The sequence below is a fragment of the Patagioenas fasciata genome, chromosome 2, assembly GCF_037038585.1.
Source record: "Patagioenas fasciata isolate bPatFas1 chromosome 2, bPatFas1.hap1, whole genome shotgun sequence".
NCBI lineage: Eukaryota > Metazoa > Chordata > Aves > Columbiformes > Columbidae > Patagioenas > Patagioenas fasciata.
In genome coordinates, this window is record NC_092521.1 from 13192033 (window position 1) to 13211398 (window position 19366).

Consider the following 19366-nt stretch of genomic DNA (forward strand, 5'->3'; position numbering starts at 1 on the left):
TGCCTTCTACTTTACTTTATTTGGCTTTATTTTGTATTACTTTGAGTAGCATGCAGTCACTGACATGGCTACTGCCTTACAGAACATAGACAGTTTCAATTATCACGTGAAATAACGCTTTTACATGGGAATTTCACGAGGTCTTGTCACATACTGCCACCACAGTGGTGGCAGATGCCCCTCCTTACGAGCTGGAGGCAAAGCTTCAGTTCTTGGACCATCAGCAGGAGTTTCTTCTTCTAACTGCTTAATCTAGAAAAGACATAAAATCACTTTAGCATATAAATGCACATTTCCATCGCATGGTTTTCAGTGCCCAGGCTGCAAGCAAAACACCCCCGCTTCTGAAGGGAAGAACCAGCAGGAACCCCTGGGGCTGACAGACACGTTCCTTGTTTCTCAGTATTCACTTAAACTCAGTAATCATTGCAGGCTCATATTACCTAATCAAGAAGGAATTTTTAGGAGTAAAAAGTGATTTACAAGAGAATTTTCTACTTAAAAGGTCTTTATTTCCAAGTAATTAATGTCTGCCAGTGCTACATTAAGCAAACCGTGTTCTCTTGCTGCTTTCAAAGCTGCTATATAATTAGCAGCCCTAAGCAGCCCCGTTGCAGTCAGCAGGACACCTCTAGCTCTGCGTGCCACCAACAGCCCCTCAGAGGTTCCCAACACAGGGTTCTTGCAGCAGCGTTAAGTGCCGGCTGCCACTACATTAATTCTGATAGAGTGCCACACTACATACAATCCAACTAGTTCTCTACAACTGAATTAAAGAATTATTCTAAGACCATCAACTTTTCCCAGCTGAATCTCAGTTTAGCTTGGCCAGAAACTTCTCAATTCCCAAACAATGAATGCCATGGGAAATCACTTCCAAAGCTGCAACCAGGAAGTGTTCAGAGCTTCACAGCAGCTGAAGAAGAATTCTCTGGACATTAATCTCATCTCCTTGGAATTTCCTTCAGCAAAGCTGCTACAACAGCCCTGCACTAACTGGTTGCAGGTTCAGCTTTAACTTCAAATTCCCTTTGCAGCCTTAGAAGCTGTAGCTCTGAGATGTCTCTGTAGGCATTTTAAGTCAGCATTTCATGCTGAGGAGAGTTCTAGTAAAGCAGAGTCTAAACAAGACTGCAAAGGCATTCGGATATTTTCCAAGAACCCATCTAAACATCACACAAAACACTCGTGTGCTAACGAGGCGTTACTCTGCATTGAGCAAGCACTGACCTCTTTCTCCCAGCTCTCCTGCTGCAGCTTCTTCCACTGCTCTCGTTTGGCAAAGTAATCAGGATACATGGCCTTCTCAGAGGGGTGCCAGAAATCCAAGCACCACTCAGGAATCTGTTTTAAAGAATTAACAGTTTCAGATATATTATTTTCATATATGAAATTATATCTAGTATGCACACACACAAAAGAACTGAATGCAATCACTGAAATCAGTATTAAAATGGATAAATAGCCCAGGAAATAAAGCACTACATAAAAACATCACTTAAGAGCTACCTGACTACTGTTAGTCTCGCAGAATGCCATGACAGAGCTCAGAACTTTTAATCTTTGTTTCACACATTATCCTAAGCCACAGGAAGACATCACAGCATAAATCACAGCATCCTGAAGACAAGTACCAGATCATCTCAATTTACTGTAAATTCCATCTGATGGAAGAGAGGATTTCATTCTTTCCCTTCCAGCTCCCAAGATCAGCAGGTTTGAGAAATCCTTTCCTCGAACTATGGATTTGTTTTATTTGAGAGAACCTCACAGTTCCTTGCTGCTTGCCTACAACTTCTAAAAAATTAGTGGTCTTTAAGGTCTTGATAATGGTCTGACCTCTAAGATGCCCAGTCACAAAAGAAAAAAACAAGTGAAACTCCAAATTCTGCAGCAGTGTATCAGTGATGGGAACTTTTATTAGAAAACAAAAACAACCCAAAAAACCAAACACAAAACAAACAAAAACAAACACCACCACCACCCCCAAACCAAACAAAAAACCAAACCAAAACCAACCAACCAAAACTCAATGATGACAAAAAACATAAACACCACCACACACACACACAACACCCCCCCCAAAAAAAAAACCCAAACAAACAAAAAAACAACCAACAAAAAACACGACAAAACCGCACAAGAGACCCAGTTCTGGAAAAAGCAAATTTAGAAGTTGCTCCGATAACACGATTCATCCAGTGACATTTACACTTTCAGCTTCCTGCCGTGATTCTCATCACTGAGTAAACCTTTGGCTGAACAGAAACAGCAGACCTGCTAATAATTAAAAAAAAAAATAAAAAATCATCTACTCCCCTCAAATACCAATTAAAACAACAAACAGCCTGAGATCTAAAAGCTACATTTTGTAGCAGCCAAATCCTTGGGACAGCCATTTTGTTAAAGGACAATTTTAGCCTTTCAAATAGGGCAAAGAGAATATAGAGTACAGAGTATTTCTATATGAATACTAATCTTGACCACTTATTGCTCACTGGACTCTCTTCTCTCTGGATTCTCTCTCACTATTATCTCTACTACTGTTAAGGCACATGACCTCAGCATAGGCTTAAGTCCTTCTATTCCCTTTTCACTTATGTTTTTTTACTCTGCCTCTGATAAACCCACATCAGATTCTTCCTCTCATATGGCTTTTTACATGTCAAGATTTGATCAGACCTAGGCTTGTGTCAGGACTTCCTTCAAATTCAGGAGAAAATTGATGCATCCACTCTCTAAGTTAGAATTAACTTCTCATAATGCATTAAATGAACCAATGTCAAGCAAGTAAAAAAAAAAACTGTGTTTTTCTATGAAACCTGTTTCTTTTCTCCTAAACAGAACGATCTAGAGAAAAAAGAAGCCTCTTGAAGTGCCCTAAATTCTGAAAAGATAACTTCTCACAGCTCAGCTCCAGCCCTTTCGCTGTGCCTACCTAACCCATCATGGAACAGCTTCCCTTTGGCAAAAGAGCAGATGTTTACCGCAGGCAAAAGACTCTGGCTGTGTTCAGACAGACCAACAAACTTCATTTTACACAATCAGACAAGCAGGACAGCTTCTCACACAAAAGTGGTGAGATGTTCAGTGACAGTAAGCTATTAGAGAAATGATACTGCTGAGTCAAGCTGCAGCCCTATCAATCACAGAATCACAGAATGTCAGGGTTTGGAAGGGACGTAAAAAGATCATCCAGTCCAATCCCCCTGCCGGAGCAGGAACACCCAGATGAGGTTACACAGGAAGGTGTCCAGGCAGGTTTTGAATGCCTGCGGAATAGGAGACTCCACAACTCCTCTGGCCAGCCTGTTCCAGTGTTCTGTTGCCCTCACCATGAAGAAGTTTCTTCTCATATTTAGCACCTCCTGTGTTCCAGTTTGTAGCCATTGCCCCTTGTCCTATCATTGGTTGTCACCAAGAAGAGCTGGCTCCATCCTCATGACACTCATCCTTTATATATTTATAAACATTAATGAGGTCACCCCTCAGTCTCCTCCAAGCTAAAGAGCCCCAGCTCCCTCAGCCTTTTCTCATAAGAGGAAACTCCCTTCATCATTTTGTAGCTCTGCACTGGACTTGCTCCAGCAGTTCCCTGTCCTTCTGGAACTGAGGGGCCCAGAACTGGACACACTATTTCAGATGTGGTCTCACCAGGGCAGAATAGAGAAGGAGAAGAACCTCTCTCAACTTACTAAATAGCCCCCTTCTAATACACCCCAGCATGCCATTGGTTTTCCTGGCCACAAGGGCACAGTGCTGGCTCAGTCCACTTAAAGCACTCACCTGACACTCACTAAAATAAGAGTAAGGTAAGCACAGCAATATACAATCTTACAGGCCACTTTACCTTGTAGCACTCGTATCTCTCATAGGAGGTGCCCCCCGGGGAGTCAGGGAAGATGTAGGGCTGGGGGTGCTGGTTTGCCCAGAACTCCTCCTCACCAGCCCTCAGCAGCTCTGTTGCTTTCACCATATCCTTCACATCCTTGTTCTTATCAAACCGGTCTCTCAGGAGGACAGCAAAGTAACGGTACTTGTCTCTGCAGACAGAGAATCACAGAATCATAAAATGTTAGGGACTGGAAGGGACCTCAAACGATCATCCAGTCCAATACCCCTGCTGGAGCAGGAACACGCAGATGAGGTTACACAGGAAGGTGTCCAGGCGGGTTTTGAATGTCTGCAGAGAAGGAAACTCCACAACCCCCCTGGGCAACCTGTTCCAGGCTCTGTCACTCTCACTGACAAAATGTTTCTTCTCAAATTTAAGTGGAACCTCCTGTGTTCCAGTTTGTACCCACTGCCCCTTGTCCTATCATTGGTTGTCACCGAGAAGAGCCTGGCTCCATCCTCATGACACTCACCCTTTACATATTTATAAACATTAACGAGGTCACCCCTCAGTGTCCTCTTCTCCAAGCTAAAGAGCCCCAGCTCCCTCAGTCTCAGAGGTTAAGCATAGTGACGCACATTGGAGGAGAAAAAAATAATCAGATAGAGAAACCAATTTGGCAACATCATCAGTCCCACCATCGCAAATACAGAGTTTGGCCAGGAGCTGTGAGGAGTTTCTGTTCCCATATCGCCTGTGGCAGGCACAGACAAGTAACCCCTCAGGCTTTTTCCTTCAGTCACGACTGGGAGAAGCGAAGAGGCCGAGGCCCCAGCCCAGCCCGTTTCAGAAGGCCAGCCCCCCTCAGCCCCAACCCTTCCCCAAGCCCACTCCCCTTCACCTCTCACCGGTAGACACACCAGGACTCCAGGTGCCGCAGGGCTTTCTTGTACAGCCTCAGCACTCTCTGCTGGTGTGTCAGGTAGGCCGCCATTGCGCGCTGCCCTGCCCTTCACCTTCGCGCGGGGGCTGACGGGAACGCGGAGGACCCGCCCCGCGCGGGGGCTGACGGGAACGCGGAGGACGCGCCGCAGCCATGAGCCGGGCCAAGTTCATCGGTGAGGGGAGCGGATGGGTCGGTGCGTCCCCGCGTCCCCGGGCTGGCGGGGCCGTCTCGCCTCGGGGCTCCTCATACCCCGCTTGTGCTGGGCTGGGGCAGCCACCGCGTGTGCCCGGCCCGCGGGGAGCTCCGCTGCGCCGTGAGGGGCCGAGCACGGCGGGCGGGGCCGCTCGGGTGACAGGACCTGCCCCTTGTCCCGCCTGCCGCCCCGCGGGGCCAGGGTGCCGGTTGCCTTTGGACCCACAGGAGGAGTTTGGGAACGTTTGTGCCGCCGCTGGGCTGCACGCAGGGCGCTGACGGGCCGTGCCCGGAGCTCTGAGGCTCTGGCCGCTTCTCGTCCCGTTCTGCGCGTTAGCCGTGGTTGTCCGTGGCTGCGTGGAACGGGCTTGGGGGAAGATGTTAGTACTCTTCGGAAATTCGGCCGGAGGTTGTAGCATGGAGGGGCTTGGTCTCTTCTCCCAAGTAGCAAGTGATGGGATGAGAGGAAGTGGCTTGAGGTTGCGCCAGGGGAGGTTTAGATTGGATATTAGGAAAAAATTCTTCGCAGAAAGGGTTGTCAAGGCGTTGGAACAAGCTGCCTAGGGAAGTGGTGGAGTCACCATCCCTGCAGGTGTTTAAAAGGCGTATAGACGAGGTTCTTAGGGACATGGTCTAGGGCCAGAGTTAGGCTGTGCTTGGACTCCGTGATCCTGAGGGTCTCTTCCAGCTGAAATGATCCTATGATTCTAAATAACTTCAGAAGGGCGGGCAGACCCGGGGAGGCTGCGGCGGGGCCGGGGCGGCTCCGGGCGGTGTCCGCACCGCGGGTGTTGTCCGTGCTGCCGCCCGGGCCGGGGGGACGGGCAGTTGTGTGAGGCAGCCTGCACCTGCTGCTGCTCCCGGCCCTCTGCGGAAGCTGTACGTCGGATGCTGCGTTTTTCCTTCCCTGCTGCTTGTTGGCAGAGACGAGTTTATATTTTCATGTGAAAAGAATAACAGAATCACAGCATGTTAGGGATGGGAAGGGACCTCGAAAGATCATCTGGTCCAATCCCCCTGCCGGAGCAGGAACACCCAGTTGAGGTTACACAGGAAGGTGTCCAGGCGGGTTTTGAATGTCTCCAGAGAAGGAGACTCCACAACCCCAGTGGGCAGCCTGTTCCAGTGTCTGTCACCCTCACTGAGAAGAAGTTTCTTTTCATATTTAAGTGGAGCTTCCTGTGTTCCAGTTTGTACCCATTTTCCCTTGTCCTATCATTGGTTGTCGCCGAGAAGAGCCTGGCTCCATCCTCATGACACTCACCCTTTACATATTTATAAACATTAATGAGGTCACCCCTCAGTCTCCTCCTCCCCAGGCTAAAGAGCCCCAGCTCCCTCAGCCTTTCCTCATAAGGGAGATGCTTCACTCCCTTAATCATCTTTGTTGCCCTGCGCTGGACTCGCTCCAGCAGTTCCCCGTCCTTCTGGAACTGAGGGGCCCGGAACTGGACACAATATTCCAGATGGGGTCTCACCAGGGCAGAGTAGAGGGGAAGGAGAACCTCTCTTCACCTACTAACCACCACCCTTCTAATACAACCCAGGATGCCATTGGTTTTCCTGGTCACAAGGGCCCAGTGCTGGCTCATGGTCATCCTGCTGTCCACCAGGACCCTCAGGTCCCTTTCCTCTATGCTGCTCTGTAATAGGTCATTCCCCAACTTATACTGGAACCAGGGGTTGTTCCTGCCCAGATGCAAGACTCTACACTTGCCCTTAATAGACAGTATACATGCATTAGCTCTGGTGATTGTGAGGGTGTGTCTTATACACGCATAGAAAAAGTCTGGAGTTGCACAGGCGGTCAAAATTCTGTTTTTCAGTCACTTCTAGTGAGGACTAAGCTCTCAATTTATGCAAGCAAACTTATGCTTAAGCTTTATATGGCCTTTGAATGTGGTAGTCAGGGACTACTACAATACACTTTTGTGTTCCCTAATTGACTAATGCTCCAAATGAAATTTATAGCAACTATAATATTTAATTTTTGTCAATGTCTTTTTCATAGATATTGGTATTAACCTGACAGATCCTATGTTCAGAGGAATCTACAGGGGAACACAAAAACATCAAGGTAAATGTTTCTTTGTATCTGCTGAAAGACAGAATCCCTCTCGTTAAAACAGAAACCTCTTAAATATCAGAACACGAGGTTAGAGATTTTTTCTCCTCAAAAACGGGCTTGAAGAAGAAAGTGCAACAAAAATAAGTTTGATATTAAGCAAAATACATTCTCTTAATTGCTGTTAAGCCATCATACAGGTAACTCTTGCTTCTAGAGCAAAATTGACAGTTGCTGATCCATTTATATTAGGATTGCATGGAAAAACTGATTTGAGAATTATGAACAATAAACTGTCAAATATTGCATTGCTGAATCGTAGTTACTGGTTACAACTGATGCTTTTTTTGCTTTTATGGCCTTTAGATATAGATGTAAAGACAGAATCTCCTGAAGTATGTGGAAAAACTTCTGTTGACTTCTTGGATTTAAATTGGAGCTTCAGTTATTGTTTTTTGTTACTGTCTTCTAAAGATTAATCAAGTGTGGTTTAAAAGATTGTTCATGATAGCCATTTTGACTGCATGGAAGTGATTTGTAGTTGAAAAGTAATTAAGTTATGCTGTAAAAACTTGAGTTTGTGACATTTTTGTGAACTTTTGCAGATGACTTTTTGGATGTGGTAGAGAGAGCAGTCAAAGTTGGCGTTAAAAAGGTAATTTCTTATAGTAAAATTTATTTAGTGTTTTAAACAGCTTTATAATACTTTGGTTTCTTAGTGCTCCCCTGTTAAAACAAATGTTTTTGGAACTTGCAGTGGAAAGTGCAGTAACCTGCTTCAGTAGCGTAAAGCCAAAGTATTCTATGCTATTCTATTCTTGTCATCCATTTGCACGGATCATTTGGTGGTTGTTGTCTCAGTTCAGTGGTATCATATGTGATGTGTATGTAGAATTTCTTTTATACAGTTTCAACAGAAAGATGTTCTCCTCTGACCTACTGCAATCAACTACTCTGTAATTTTCCATGTTAGTTGTATTATAGGCAATCACTCTTTTCTTGTATCCTGTCTGATTCTTACTCAACAGTTGCTGCTACAGATCAAAGCCCAAAAACTCTTCTGATTGAGATCTGTCAGATATTTCTGTATGTAAAGGAAGTTGGTAACTGTAGAAGAGCTGGGCATGCCTGTAAATTCTTACAGTTGAGGCATCTGAAGTCTGCTGGTAAATACTGGGTTATTGGTGTTGTCAGCAGTGCACTAAACTCCTTTAGTTGCAGTAGTCCAGTCTGCCTATACCTCTCAACTTAATAAATTGACAAGACAAAAAATGTTAATTAAGATAGAATACAATGCATACTGTAACAAACTGTTCTACTGCACTACTAAGTCTGATGGATAAGAAATAAACCTGTAGAGGAGGAACAGGCACCTTGGAAGTTTGCTGAAAGGCTTTTGTCTGAAAAGAGTGGGAAGTGAACTGAGAGGCAAAAATAGAAGATGCTAGTGATGGAGAAGTTACCACACTGCAGCAAATACAGAATCATGGTACTTTGACTGTGTTTATATGTGTTGTGTAAGTACTATTTAATCTTTATACCACCCTCTGAAACTAAGCAGCCATTTTCGTATTTTAGTATCAAAAATAGATTAGCTGGAGAACTTTTTCAAGATGCAGAGTAGATTCAGAAATGGAATTGAGGAGTTCCCAGCCCTTAGCTGTGTTCTCAGACCTGCTACTGGCCTGTGTGCTGTCAGAAGTCTGTTCCATCCCAGGTTGTTTCTACTTGCATAGAAGCTTAATCTGTTTATTTGAAAATAGTTCTAGTTTTCTATACAGCTGCTGATGTATGGTATTTTTGGTGGAGTTTTGCCCTGTGCTGTATGTACACTGAGCTGATTTCAGCTCAACTTATTTTTCTGATGGTACTGTTGGGATGTGTCCATCTATAATGGAGTGTACTGCAGAAATGTCCGACCTGATGCTGAGTCTGATGTATAGCATGTGTAGGGATAAAAAGCAGCAGGGTCATGATTTATTAGAATCTAGGGTGCAAGATCTTGCAAGTGGTTGTTTAAAAAAAAATGCACATTCTGCTGTGATAACCTTTGATCTTAAGGTAAAAATAAAATAGTAAAGTCAGAAATTCTTAAATTTGTAATCCTGATGCTGAAGCAGACTCCTTTGTTAGTTTATCTACTTGTGTCTTGTTTGGGAGTTTTTAGTTTCTCCATCTGTAAGACAGGGAGAATATTTCTGAAAAGCATTTATTGAATGCAAATAAAGTTTCTTGAGTCATTATCTGATTAAGTTGATATTTCTGCAAATTGAAGTATTTTACTCATTTAATGGTTTGAATACTTAGCATGGAAGATGATTGAGAAAGGAAAAAAAAAATCAGGCTTTGATACCTAGTGTATTTCCCAGCTCCTGGGGACCATTGAGGTTTGTTACTGATTTATGAAATTTTGTTATATATACATTAGTAATTGTCTCCTGATGTTCTCTGTCTAGATTTTTACTTGCATCTGAGTGTTTTCTTAAACATTCTGTTTGATCTTCAAAGTAGAACATACTTGCTGACAGTACTTTCCTTCTTCCAAGTTTTTGATTACAGGTGGGAGTCTTCAAGATAGTAAAGATGCATTGCAGCTGGCACAGACAAATGGTATTTTCACTTTGAATTTATATTGCCAGTCAGAAATGTAACCTTCTCCACTCTCCGAATTAAGATTTCAAAAGGACCTGCCCTTGGAGATGTTTACAGAATCTCAGATGAAAATGAGAAGTTATGTTTCAGAATGGGATGAATGCATTGTGTATGAGTTTTCTATGTTGATCTTTAGATCCCTGGCTGTTAGAAGAAATCAGTCTTTTCTGTAATTTCCATTTCTTGGTAAAAATAGAAATTACAGGAAGTTTCTGTAACAAAAAATGTTGTTAAAATACTCTCCTCTAGAAATAAGATGAAATGCTTGTATGGTATGGAATATATTTTTGGTGGTGTGCTGGTTTGACCAGGTGGGTTTTTGTTTATTTTTTACTTAATATATCATGACCAACTTGAACAGGGAAGGTATCTTTCTCTTCGTGCTTCTTCTAGCTTTTCCTTTCCTTCTGTGAAAAGGCAAATATCTTTCCACTAATTACTTAAATGTGTACTTGAGCTGAAATGTCTGCTATTTACAGACCAGAACCATCAAATAATTTGGGTTGGAGGGAGTGAACCTGAGGAGGTGATCTGGTCCAACCCCATTCACCTCCACCAAAGCAGGACTAGCTATGATACTAGGTCAAGTTGCTCCGGGCCTTATAGAGTCTTTCCCTCCCCCTGTGTTTTTACATTCTCCATAAAGGCATTTAGCAGAAATGTTAATTTTGGCACTAAAGTAATCTAGATTAGATAGTTGGGTAAATCAGGCTAGGTGTTGCTTGTCAAATTCTGTAACAGCTAGTGTAGAGGAACACGAGGGATGTCGTGACCTGTCTGCTAATATTGCAGCCGAGGATAACCTGGTGTATTTTGAACAAAATGTATTTCTAGATGATCTCAAGAGGACTCTTCCAGCCTCCACACTTTTATGATTTGTTGAGGGCAGCTCCACCAGAATAATTCACTTTTGAGTTGCAGTTTTGGAGTATACTAAATAATGTGTACTAAAAAACATGTACACGCTCCCAGTAGAGCCACTGTCTAACATTGTTGAAGCAGAAAATACCAATGTAATAAAATCATCACCAAGATAAAGATGTTCAAAGCAAATTCTCTTTTAAAATTATGAGCAGTAAAAAAGGTCCAGATACAAATACTGTCTATACCTTACATAAATTTTCTTTTTTTTTCTTAATATTTTCTAATCCTATCTTGCTTTAGACATGTTTTACAGTACAGTTGGCTGCCATCCTACCCGCTGTGGAGAATTTGAGCAGAATAGGCCTGAACAGTATTTATCGGAATTAAAAAATCTGATTGAAAAAAATAAGACAAAGGTAATAGCAGTTGGAGAATGTGGCTTAGGTAAGTGTTCTTGTAGCACTTCAACATGTTGCTTTCTGGACATGTATTAAAAAATCCTAAAATGCTAAGTGGGTTTTTTTGTTCTTTCTTTTTGTAGATTTTGATAGATTAGAATTTTGCCCAAAGGACACCCAACTCAAGTAAGAAACATTTGATAACTATAAATAGACTTGTAGCATTTTGCAGGAGTGTTTTTTATCTTGTGTTCTGCCAGGTAACATTTGGTCAGGTTTAGACCTGCAATTTGCAGGGTTGGATCTGGGTTTTTTGGCAGAATTGAGTCTTTAAAGAAAGATGGCCACATTCCAGTAGTGCTATATGCTAAATTTTGCTACCTGCCTGGTTAGACCTAGCATGTCTTTTTCTGTAAAGGTGATCACAATATGTGGGGTTTCTGGGCGTGACAGATGCTCATTCTCGCTAATACTCAAGAACTCTTAGAGCCTGATGGGGAGAATAACATACCTGCGGTGTGTGGAGGAAGAATTAGGCTGAGTGAAAGGCATGAGGAAGGGAACAGAACTGTCAAAAAGGGTAAGTCAACAGTGGAAAAACAATGAGCTTTTAGTAAGAGAGGTGTTACCAGGAGCAGATAATTGAGAGCTGATGATAAAGGTAATCTCAGGAGCTGGAGAGATCTGTGTTTTGAAGTAATAAAATGCAGCATAGATACTGAATGGAGAGAAATGAGTACAGCCCCTAAAGTCAGCTGGCATTCTTGTAGTGAGAACTTCTGTCTACAGAGGGAACTAACTGAGACATGTAAGTGATAAATTCAAATGATCGATTAATGAATTGCACTTGCATATTACTGTTCTGAGTTAATTGGTCACTGGGGGGCAGTGATCAGGTATGCTTTTTGTAATTGCTACATGTTAGCAGTAGGTAGAGCTTTCTTCACAATGCTACAGTCATACAGTAAAATATTCTGCAAAGTGGACAGAGCTATTTTTCTTGGTAGAATTCAGTGTATACAGAGTTAAGCAAAGCACACCTTGGAGCATAACCTGTTTCTTTTCGATGGCAAACTAAAACACTGGTGGAGTATCATATTTTAAGACCCTTACTGCCTTGATGTTTTGGGGACAAAAAAAAATCTGATTTTCCTTATCTGATGGACTGCAGCCGAAGACCTGTAGTACAAACTTCTAATCAAGTGAACCAAAATTGGGTTGTTAGGAAAGAGGTGACAGAAATCACTTTTGAAGTGGTAGGTGAGTCCTTTGTAATTAAGGTTGATAATGACAAAGTCTTTATCTGAGCTATTTCAGTAAATCATACGAAATACATAAATCTAGTTTCTAAGAGATCTGCTCAGAGCCATTGCTGGAAATTGCATTTGGAAGGAAGAAATAGATGAGAGAGAAAGAAAAGAAAGCAAGAAATACGAGGAAGTGAAGAGTTGTAGTCCAAACCCCCCCTGCAATGAGCAGGGACATGTTCAACCAGATCAGGTTGCTCAGAGCCCTGTCCAGCCTGGCCTTGAATGTCTCCAGGGATGGGGCATCCACCACCTCTCGGCAACGTGGGCCAGTGTTTCACCACCCTCATTGTAAAAAATTTCTTGCTTATATCTAGTCTGAATCTCCCCTCTTTTAGTTTAAAACTATCACCCCATGTCCTATCGCTACAGGCCCTGCTAAAAAATCTGTCCCATCTTCCTTATTGGCCCTTTTTAATTACTGAAAGGCCGCAGTAAGGTCTCCCTGGAGCCTTCTCGTCTCCAGGCTGAACAACGCTAACTCTCTCAGCCTGTCCTCACAGCAGAGCTGTTCCAGCGCTCTGATCATTTTTGTGGCCTCCTCTGGCCCCTCTCCAACAGGTCCATGTCTTTCCTAAAGAAATATTGAAAGCCTCAAGGGCAGATGCCTGCAAACGCTGTGTTTGTAAATTCCATGTTTTCAAATGGACAGCTTTCCCTGCTTCACATCCTTCACCTGTTTGTGAAATATAGTCAAGGTTTGGTTGGTTTTAGTTCTGCTAATTGAATGCTATGGGGTTGGAGACAGTCTGGCTTTCATGACCTTCAGCAGACAGGATGGTGAGTTCTTGAAAATAAAGCTTGATAAATGAACTAAAAAAAAAAGGAAGGCAAAGTGAAATGTATTGAAGCAGTTCACTCATTTTTGGGTGATCCATAGTTCAGGTGTTGTGGTGTCACTAGGACAGGTAGCAAGCAGCTGCAGTTACCCCATGGAAGGGAAGTATGGCAGCTCCCCTGTGGCTTATCTGAGCATGACCTCCATTTGTTTAATGAATCATTATTTTCCTGTTAGTTATGCAGTGTTTTCTTCTGAATAATTTTCTCTTGTAATAAATTAACGTTATTTTTATCCTTTCTCTTGGATTGAAAAGCTAATATAGATGGAATTCCTTTGTCAAAGAAGACCTAAGAACTTTGTCAGAATTTTTCTCCATTCTCATAACTTTTCCATCAGAAAATGATGATTTAAATGGTAGTTGGATTAAGGTGGTACTGCCTTTGTCTTATGGTGAAGGTCACATTATAAAGAGACTGATAAGTATATAGAAGTTTCACTTCTGCTCTATTGCTGGGAGGAGTTTGTGAGGCTCAGCAACCTGGGAAACAGAAGTTTTCTTAACCAAATTCGAGGGGGAAACAAAATCCCATGCACTGTTGTTCATACCTGAATCCAGAATGGTTTGTCTGGAGATCTTCTGTCTCAGCAAGGACAGTTTGCTTCAGCGCCATTAGTGTCTTGATCTCAAACCTGAAAATTTGAACTTTATGGTCAAACATAAAAGTCAGCACACAATCATGCAGAAATACTTTCAAGCTTCCTTATTGAGAAACAACATAGAAACAGCATATATTGAATGACAGTCTACTCACCCAACTGGTTTCTTTTGGTCATTTTGATCACCATATGTCTGGTGTCTTCATGCCTTTTTTGTTTTTTTTTTGTTTTTTTTAATAACAATTGAAGCTATTTAACCGCAAGAGCAATCATGAGTTGCAATTAAATTTATATTCTGTCAAACAAGCAAAACTAAGCACAGAATCTAGATTACAAAGAAGATTCAAAGTAGGTGTAATTAGTTCTGAATTTTCATGTCAGTTTTTAACATTACAGCAAATTTCTGTTCCAAACGTTTTATCTCAAAGATCTGCACTGATAAACACAGAAGGTAGCTTTTAGCAGATAAATATCAACCTATAATATACAGAAGATACCGAAAATTGCAGAAACTGAAATGGCCAGTTGCATTGTCATTTTCTTTCTGCTTATTATTCTTATGTTAAGTTGAGAAAATGGAAATTGAACGAATGGTTTGCTGCCACTTTCTCCTGATGGATACGTGAATCATACACAGCAGTGTGGGGGAACTTGAGTTTGCATTTGAAACGTTTGACACGTGATGGTGGGAATGCCCCATTCCCTTGGCTGCGTTTAACAGCAACACCTAAATAAATCCAATATGTGCGTTTAGTGCCAGCCTGTTTGGACAGGCCTTACCCGAGTGATGTCATCTTACAAATTACATATGGACACTGAGTCATCCATGCACTGTTGTCCTGCCATGTGTTAGTTGCTCTACCGTGTTTCCTGAGTATCAGTAATTTGCATGCCTGGGTGTAGCGTGGCAGACAGAAATGGGAAATGATAGTGCTCTGAGGGCAGAACTAGTTGCAAATGACAAGTGACGGGTTAGTCCAGTCCTAATTGGTTTCCTTTGGAAACTGCACTGGGGAAACTGGCTACCTGGTTACCTTCCCTCTGCCCACATGTTTATGTCTCTTTGTAGGACGGCTGCCTCCCTTTTTCCACTCCTTCATAGGGAATACTAGGAGTAGAAGGTAGGAAGGGGATAAAAATTGAGTGAAAAGAAAGAAAGCAGGCACACAAAGGGGAGGAGGGAAAACAGTGGGAGACTTTGAAAGAGCAAACACAATAGGCAGAACCTAAATATTGGTATTTCTTCCACCCCAGGAGAGGAAAGACTGACCTTTGTGGAAGGACAAACAGAAACTCTGGACTGGCCAGCCAGCTCTGATGCAGTTTTGCCCATTTGAGGCTACAGAAATCTGCATAGTGCTCCCTCACTCACATCATTCACTAGTGCTGCTTCAAAGAGTGATCTCCACATGATCCGCACTCTGCCATTCCTGATGTTTCAAAACTTTGTGGAAGGAACACAGTCGGCTCCTCTTTCATTAAAAACAAATAAACCAAACTCCAACACTTGCACTACACGAGAGAGTTTATATACATGTGCACTTTTCAGCATTTATGGTTTTGGGTGCTTCTTACCTGTCTTCCATCATCGATCACTACTATGGGAATGTACCATGGGAAAGCGTTCCTTTTAAATCCTTGCACAAATAAGAGCTTTTGTACAGCAAATACATTCATTCTGTCTTTAGTTCTGGAGGACAAAAGAATACAAATGTTGGAAAAAAGCTCTTCTACTGTCTTTATTTGCTCTTACACTGAGTTTCTGTTTAAAGGGGATTTTTATTTTACAGGTATTTTGAGAAACAATTTGACCTGACAGAAGAGATGCAACTGCCCATGTTTCTCCACTGTAGAAACTCACATGCTGAATTTTTAGGTGGGTTTTCTTTGAGAATTTCATATTCAGAGCAGATTCTGAATGTGAAAAATCTGGAAACCTGAATCTTTCACCTTAGTCTGTAATAAAGATGTCTTACATTTTTATGTATTTTGTTTCACAGATATAATGAGGAGAAACCGAGATAGATTTGTTGGAGGGGTGGTAAGTATGGACTTCAGTGTAGCATTCATTTTTACATGCATAAGGGTGAATATTGTTGCTTAACATGCAACTTCTTGTTTGTCATGGAATCTGGGTAGGCTTCCTGTTAAATGATTTAAGTTATTAATTAATAAGTGTTTTCTAGTCTGTTCTGGTATTTTTATTTTCGTTGCTTATTCAACCGTTTTTTTTCCAAGGTAAGACGATAGGCTGAGAAAAAGCTCTGCAGCTGACATGAGCAGTTTTTCTTGGCCTGTCAGAAGGACAGATTAAGCACCTGATAATTGACACTGGCCTTTTCCCAATTCTTCAGTGTCTGTAACTGCAGTGCTTTCTGACCGCAGATAATTAAGATGCGTGTTCCCAGTGGAAGCCATAACCTCAAACATTTGCTTCTGACGTTAGACATCGTAGTCAGATTAGATCCAGATGTAATTTTTGATTGCTTCCTGACTTTAGATATTCAGATCATGTACTTTAATTCAGAAACATAACAGGAAAAACTTCCCATGAAATGCTTAAGAAAGTCCAGCAACACTCTTTCACATTTCCATTATGGCAGGATTTTCCAAAAGTAATAAATATTCGGATTAATCTGTCCTACTGACATCTGACCACACCTACAATAATATCTCAGTCCACAGGTTTCCCCTTTGTTACCGCAGGAACTTGCCCCTAGCTCAGTACTTTGCATGTTGTGCTCTTACATCATCCTGTACAGTCTCTCCTTCCTTCCCTTCTCTTTTCACTCTTTTCTGCAAAACCCATCTCCAGTGGAGAAATGATGAGCAGGCACCCTCTCCTGCTGATGGCCCCTCGATGTGGGGAACCAGACAGTGTCCTTACTCCACTTGGGCTGAGAAGCTGCGGTTCCCAGCTGCATTGCACTGGTTTTACCTTGGGATCTGCCACGTGCCTCTTTAGTCCCTGAGATGACCAAAGAGGCCGTCTCTCCAGTTCCAGTGCACTAAAATCCTTGCAGAACGTGACACTGCTCTTACTATTTCCCTGACAGTGCCCTGTAGGGAATACTGAGGAAAGAATGTAAAAATTCAGTGTGCACAGGATTATTTCTATGGATGGTCTCCCAGCTGTCAGCTATGGGAAGTTCCTGAGCCAAAAGCAGTATCACTGGGTAGACCTTTTCTGCCCAGATTTATCACTGATAAAATGCAGTAACTACTGCAGTGGTGACTCAGGTGACTTCAACCTGAACTGAGCCCAAATTGAGAATCAACCGAGCCATGTCCCATCTTTATGTTTGTATTGATGTGTCATGTGTACTATCAAATGTATTTATGTCACAAAAATTAATAAGTACTTTTAAATTATTTGAGTGTTAAATGAAGTACATATATTTGAATGTATGATGTGTGCATCTATATTCATATATGTTCTAGGTACATTCTTTTGACGGCACAAAGGAAGACGCAGCGGCTATAGTAGATTTGGATCTTTATATTGGAATAAATGGCTGGTAAGTTCCAAGAAATAAAACTATTTTAAAGCGTCAGCTGTAATGAACTCATTGGTTTCTTTTAAACAATGAGGTCAAGTTTTCAAAGCTCACTAGACGCTTAATCATTTGACAGATTTAGAGTTGCACTCATTAGTCTGTTAGCCATAAGAAGTTCTCGACTTACAGCTCAGTGAGTTAATCTAGTCTTAGGTCCATTCTGCTACCCTCAGGTTGATCCTTGTTTGTAAATAAATAAGGCTGTCGAATATGGAAGGAGGCCTTCTGAATTTCGAGGCAGTCTTTCTGAACAGTGTTTAAAAAATAACATCGTTTTAAGCTGCCGTGTCAAATCCAGGAATAATGCAAACGTAACCTGAGCAGCCTCATGTGCTGGTTCCGCAGTCTGGCTCCTCAGCAGCCCCCTGGCCCAAAGCCAGCCAGCGCTGTACCAGCGGCGTGGTTGTGGAGGCCAGGCAGCCACAGGCAGGGCGGGCAGGGGTTCTGCTGCGTCCTGCGCTGAGACGGCTTCACTGAGGAACTCCCCGCGTTTGCCGTTTTCTGCAAAACTTGAATTTACAAGCAGCACTTTTAAAAATGAAACAAATTTTACTCACAAAATTATTTAGGAAGCTGCCTTTGCTGCAAAACATTTTAAGAGGCAAACTTTTATACGCTTCTTTTATTATTAACCAAACTTTGATTTTCTAGTTCATTGAAAACAGAAGCCAACTTGGAAACACTGAAATCAATTCCTAGTGAACGATTAATGATAGAGACTGGTAAGATTTTATATCTTGGTCAGTTTGTGACTTCAACACTCTTAAGCAAGGAGATAGATACACTTGTATGGCACTGGTAAGGCAGAATCAAGTCCTAAGGAGTTCAGAGTAGGAAAAGCACTGGCTGTTTCTCCACTTCGGAAAGCAGTTTATGGGCTTCAGAAATATTCCATTGCAGCCTTCCGCTGGAAGGAGTGAGCTGCCGTGTCAGTTCCTGACATTGCAGGGTAAGATCAAAAAGGCAAATTGACAAGCACAAATTTTTACATGTACCTGGGTATCAGAATCCTGTTTGAGCATCTTTTTAAAATGCAGCTTGTTGGAGATGTCCCAAACACAGGGCAGTGGCCATGGTCTTGCTGCTGGGAGCACTGACGGCATTTGGAAACAACTGCTCTTTAAATAGTATAAGGTGGAAGAATGTTTGAATTCCGCTCTTGACCTAATGAGCAGTGATTTTAGTTGACTGACCAGGGATAGGTGTTTTTTGGCATGTTCATTTCAATTATCAATTACTGTCAGTTGTAAATACAGTATGTATTTTAATGTCTGAACCAGAGAAAGGAAAACCACAAACTGTCTAAATCCTTAAATGAATTTGCACATGAAGTACAGCCTTCTTAAAGTATACAGGAAGCTTCTGTGGAATACAGTGTATCTAGCTATCTTTATCATGTGAGAGCAAATAAGTGTTATGTACTATTACTGTGGATTTTTTTTAATGTAAAATCCTGAAGGTAACAGTATAAAAATCTAAATATTGTGGAGATGTTAAATTACTCTTCTGTTTTTCAAATTAAACCAGATGCACCTTGGTGTGGAGTGAAAAATACTCACGCTGGATCAAAATATATTAAAACTACATTTCCTACAAAAAAGAAATGGGAAATAGGTCACTGCTTGAAGGACAGAAATGAACCCTGCCATATAATGTAAGTGTACTGCTGTACTGTTATTTAAAATGCTTCAGACTGCACAGGGGAAAATAAATGAAAAATCAGTTCACCGGAAATGTAGTAAATAGTAATGAATTCTAAATTTATTGAAACTTGGGCAAGGGATTGCTTCATAGGCTGTGGAAAAAAATTAAGTGCCTTAATTTTCCCATTTTAGCAACTCTGGATGTAAAAAGCTCCCTGAAAGTGAAACCAGTAGTTTTTAAAGGATTAAACCCTGTAAAGTAACCTGATCTGAATAAATTTCAGTCAGTTTGTTACTTTTAGAACCGATGGAACAGGGGAGCTGTTTGAGCCTCCAGGGGTGGCGCAGCTCTGAGACACTGAGCAGGGCCTGTGCTTGTGTCACAGGCGTTCCCGTGTGAACTGCTGTCATGTGAACTGCATTTGGGTCCTTTTGTCACTCTGCTACGCTGCTTAAAACAGACAATTCC

General features: G+C 42.0%; 2 protein-coding genes across 7 annotated transcripts in view; one reads left to right on the plus strand and one right to left on the minus strand.

The window, feature by feature from the left end:
• NDUFB9 (NADH:ubiquinone oxidoreductase subunit B9) lies at positions 1 to 4896 on the minus strand. The gene is made up of 4 exons (XM_065833067.2): positions 4744 to 4896; positions 3851 to 4043; positions 1231 to 1344; positions 1 to 252 (listed from the first exon to the last, which is right to left on the minus strand). Exons 1-4 carry the CDS (start codon positions 4827 to 4829, stop codon positions 121 to 123), a joined length of 525 nt encoding a protein of 174 aa, XP_065689139.1. The 5' UTR covers positions 4830 to 4896; the 3' UTR covers positions 1 to 120.
• Positions 4839 to 19366, plus strand: part of TATDN1 (TatD DNase domain containing 1) — a 22356-nt gene continuing 7828 nt past the window's right edge. For 3 of the 6 annotated variants that reach the window (XM_071803800.1, XM_071803803.1, XM_071803802.1), the window contains exons 1-11: positions 4917 to 4974; positions 6985 to 7050; positions 7644 to 7693; positions 9585 to 9648; positions 10855 to 10998; positions 11096 to 11138; positions 15488 to 15573; positions 15698 to 15738; positions 17139 to 17215; positions 17906 to 17976; positions 18782 to 18908. In XM_071803800.1, coding sequence (XP_071659901.1) covers positions 4932 to 4974; positions 6985 to 7050; positions 7644 to 7693; positions 9585 to 9648; positions 10855 to 10998; positions 11096 to 11138; positions 15488 to 15573; positions 15698 to 15738; positions 17139 to 17215; positions 17906 to 17976; positions 18782 to 18908 — 812 coding nt within the window. In that variant the 5' untranslated portion in view covers positions 4917 to 4931. Of the gene's footprint in view, positions 4975 to 6978; positions 7051 to 7643; positions 7694 to 9584; positions 9649 to 10854; positions 10999 to 11095; positions 11139 to 15487; positions 15574 to 15697; positions 15739 to 17138; positions 17216 to 17905; positions 17977 to 18781; positions 18909 to 19366 lie in introns of those variants that run through there. The other 3 variants (XM_071803801.1, XM_065833063.2, XM_071803804.1) reach the window with 3 other exon arrangements.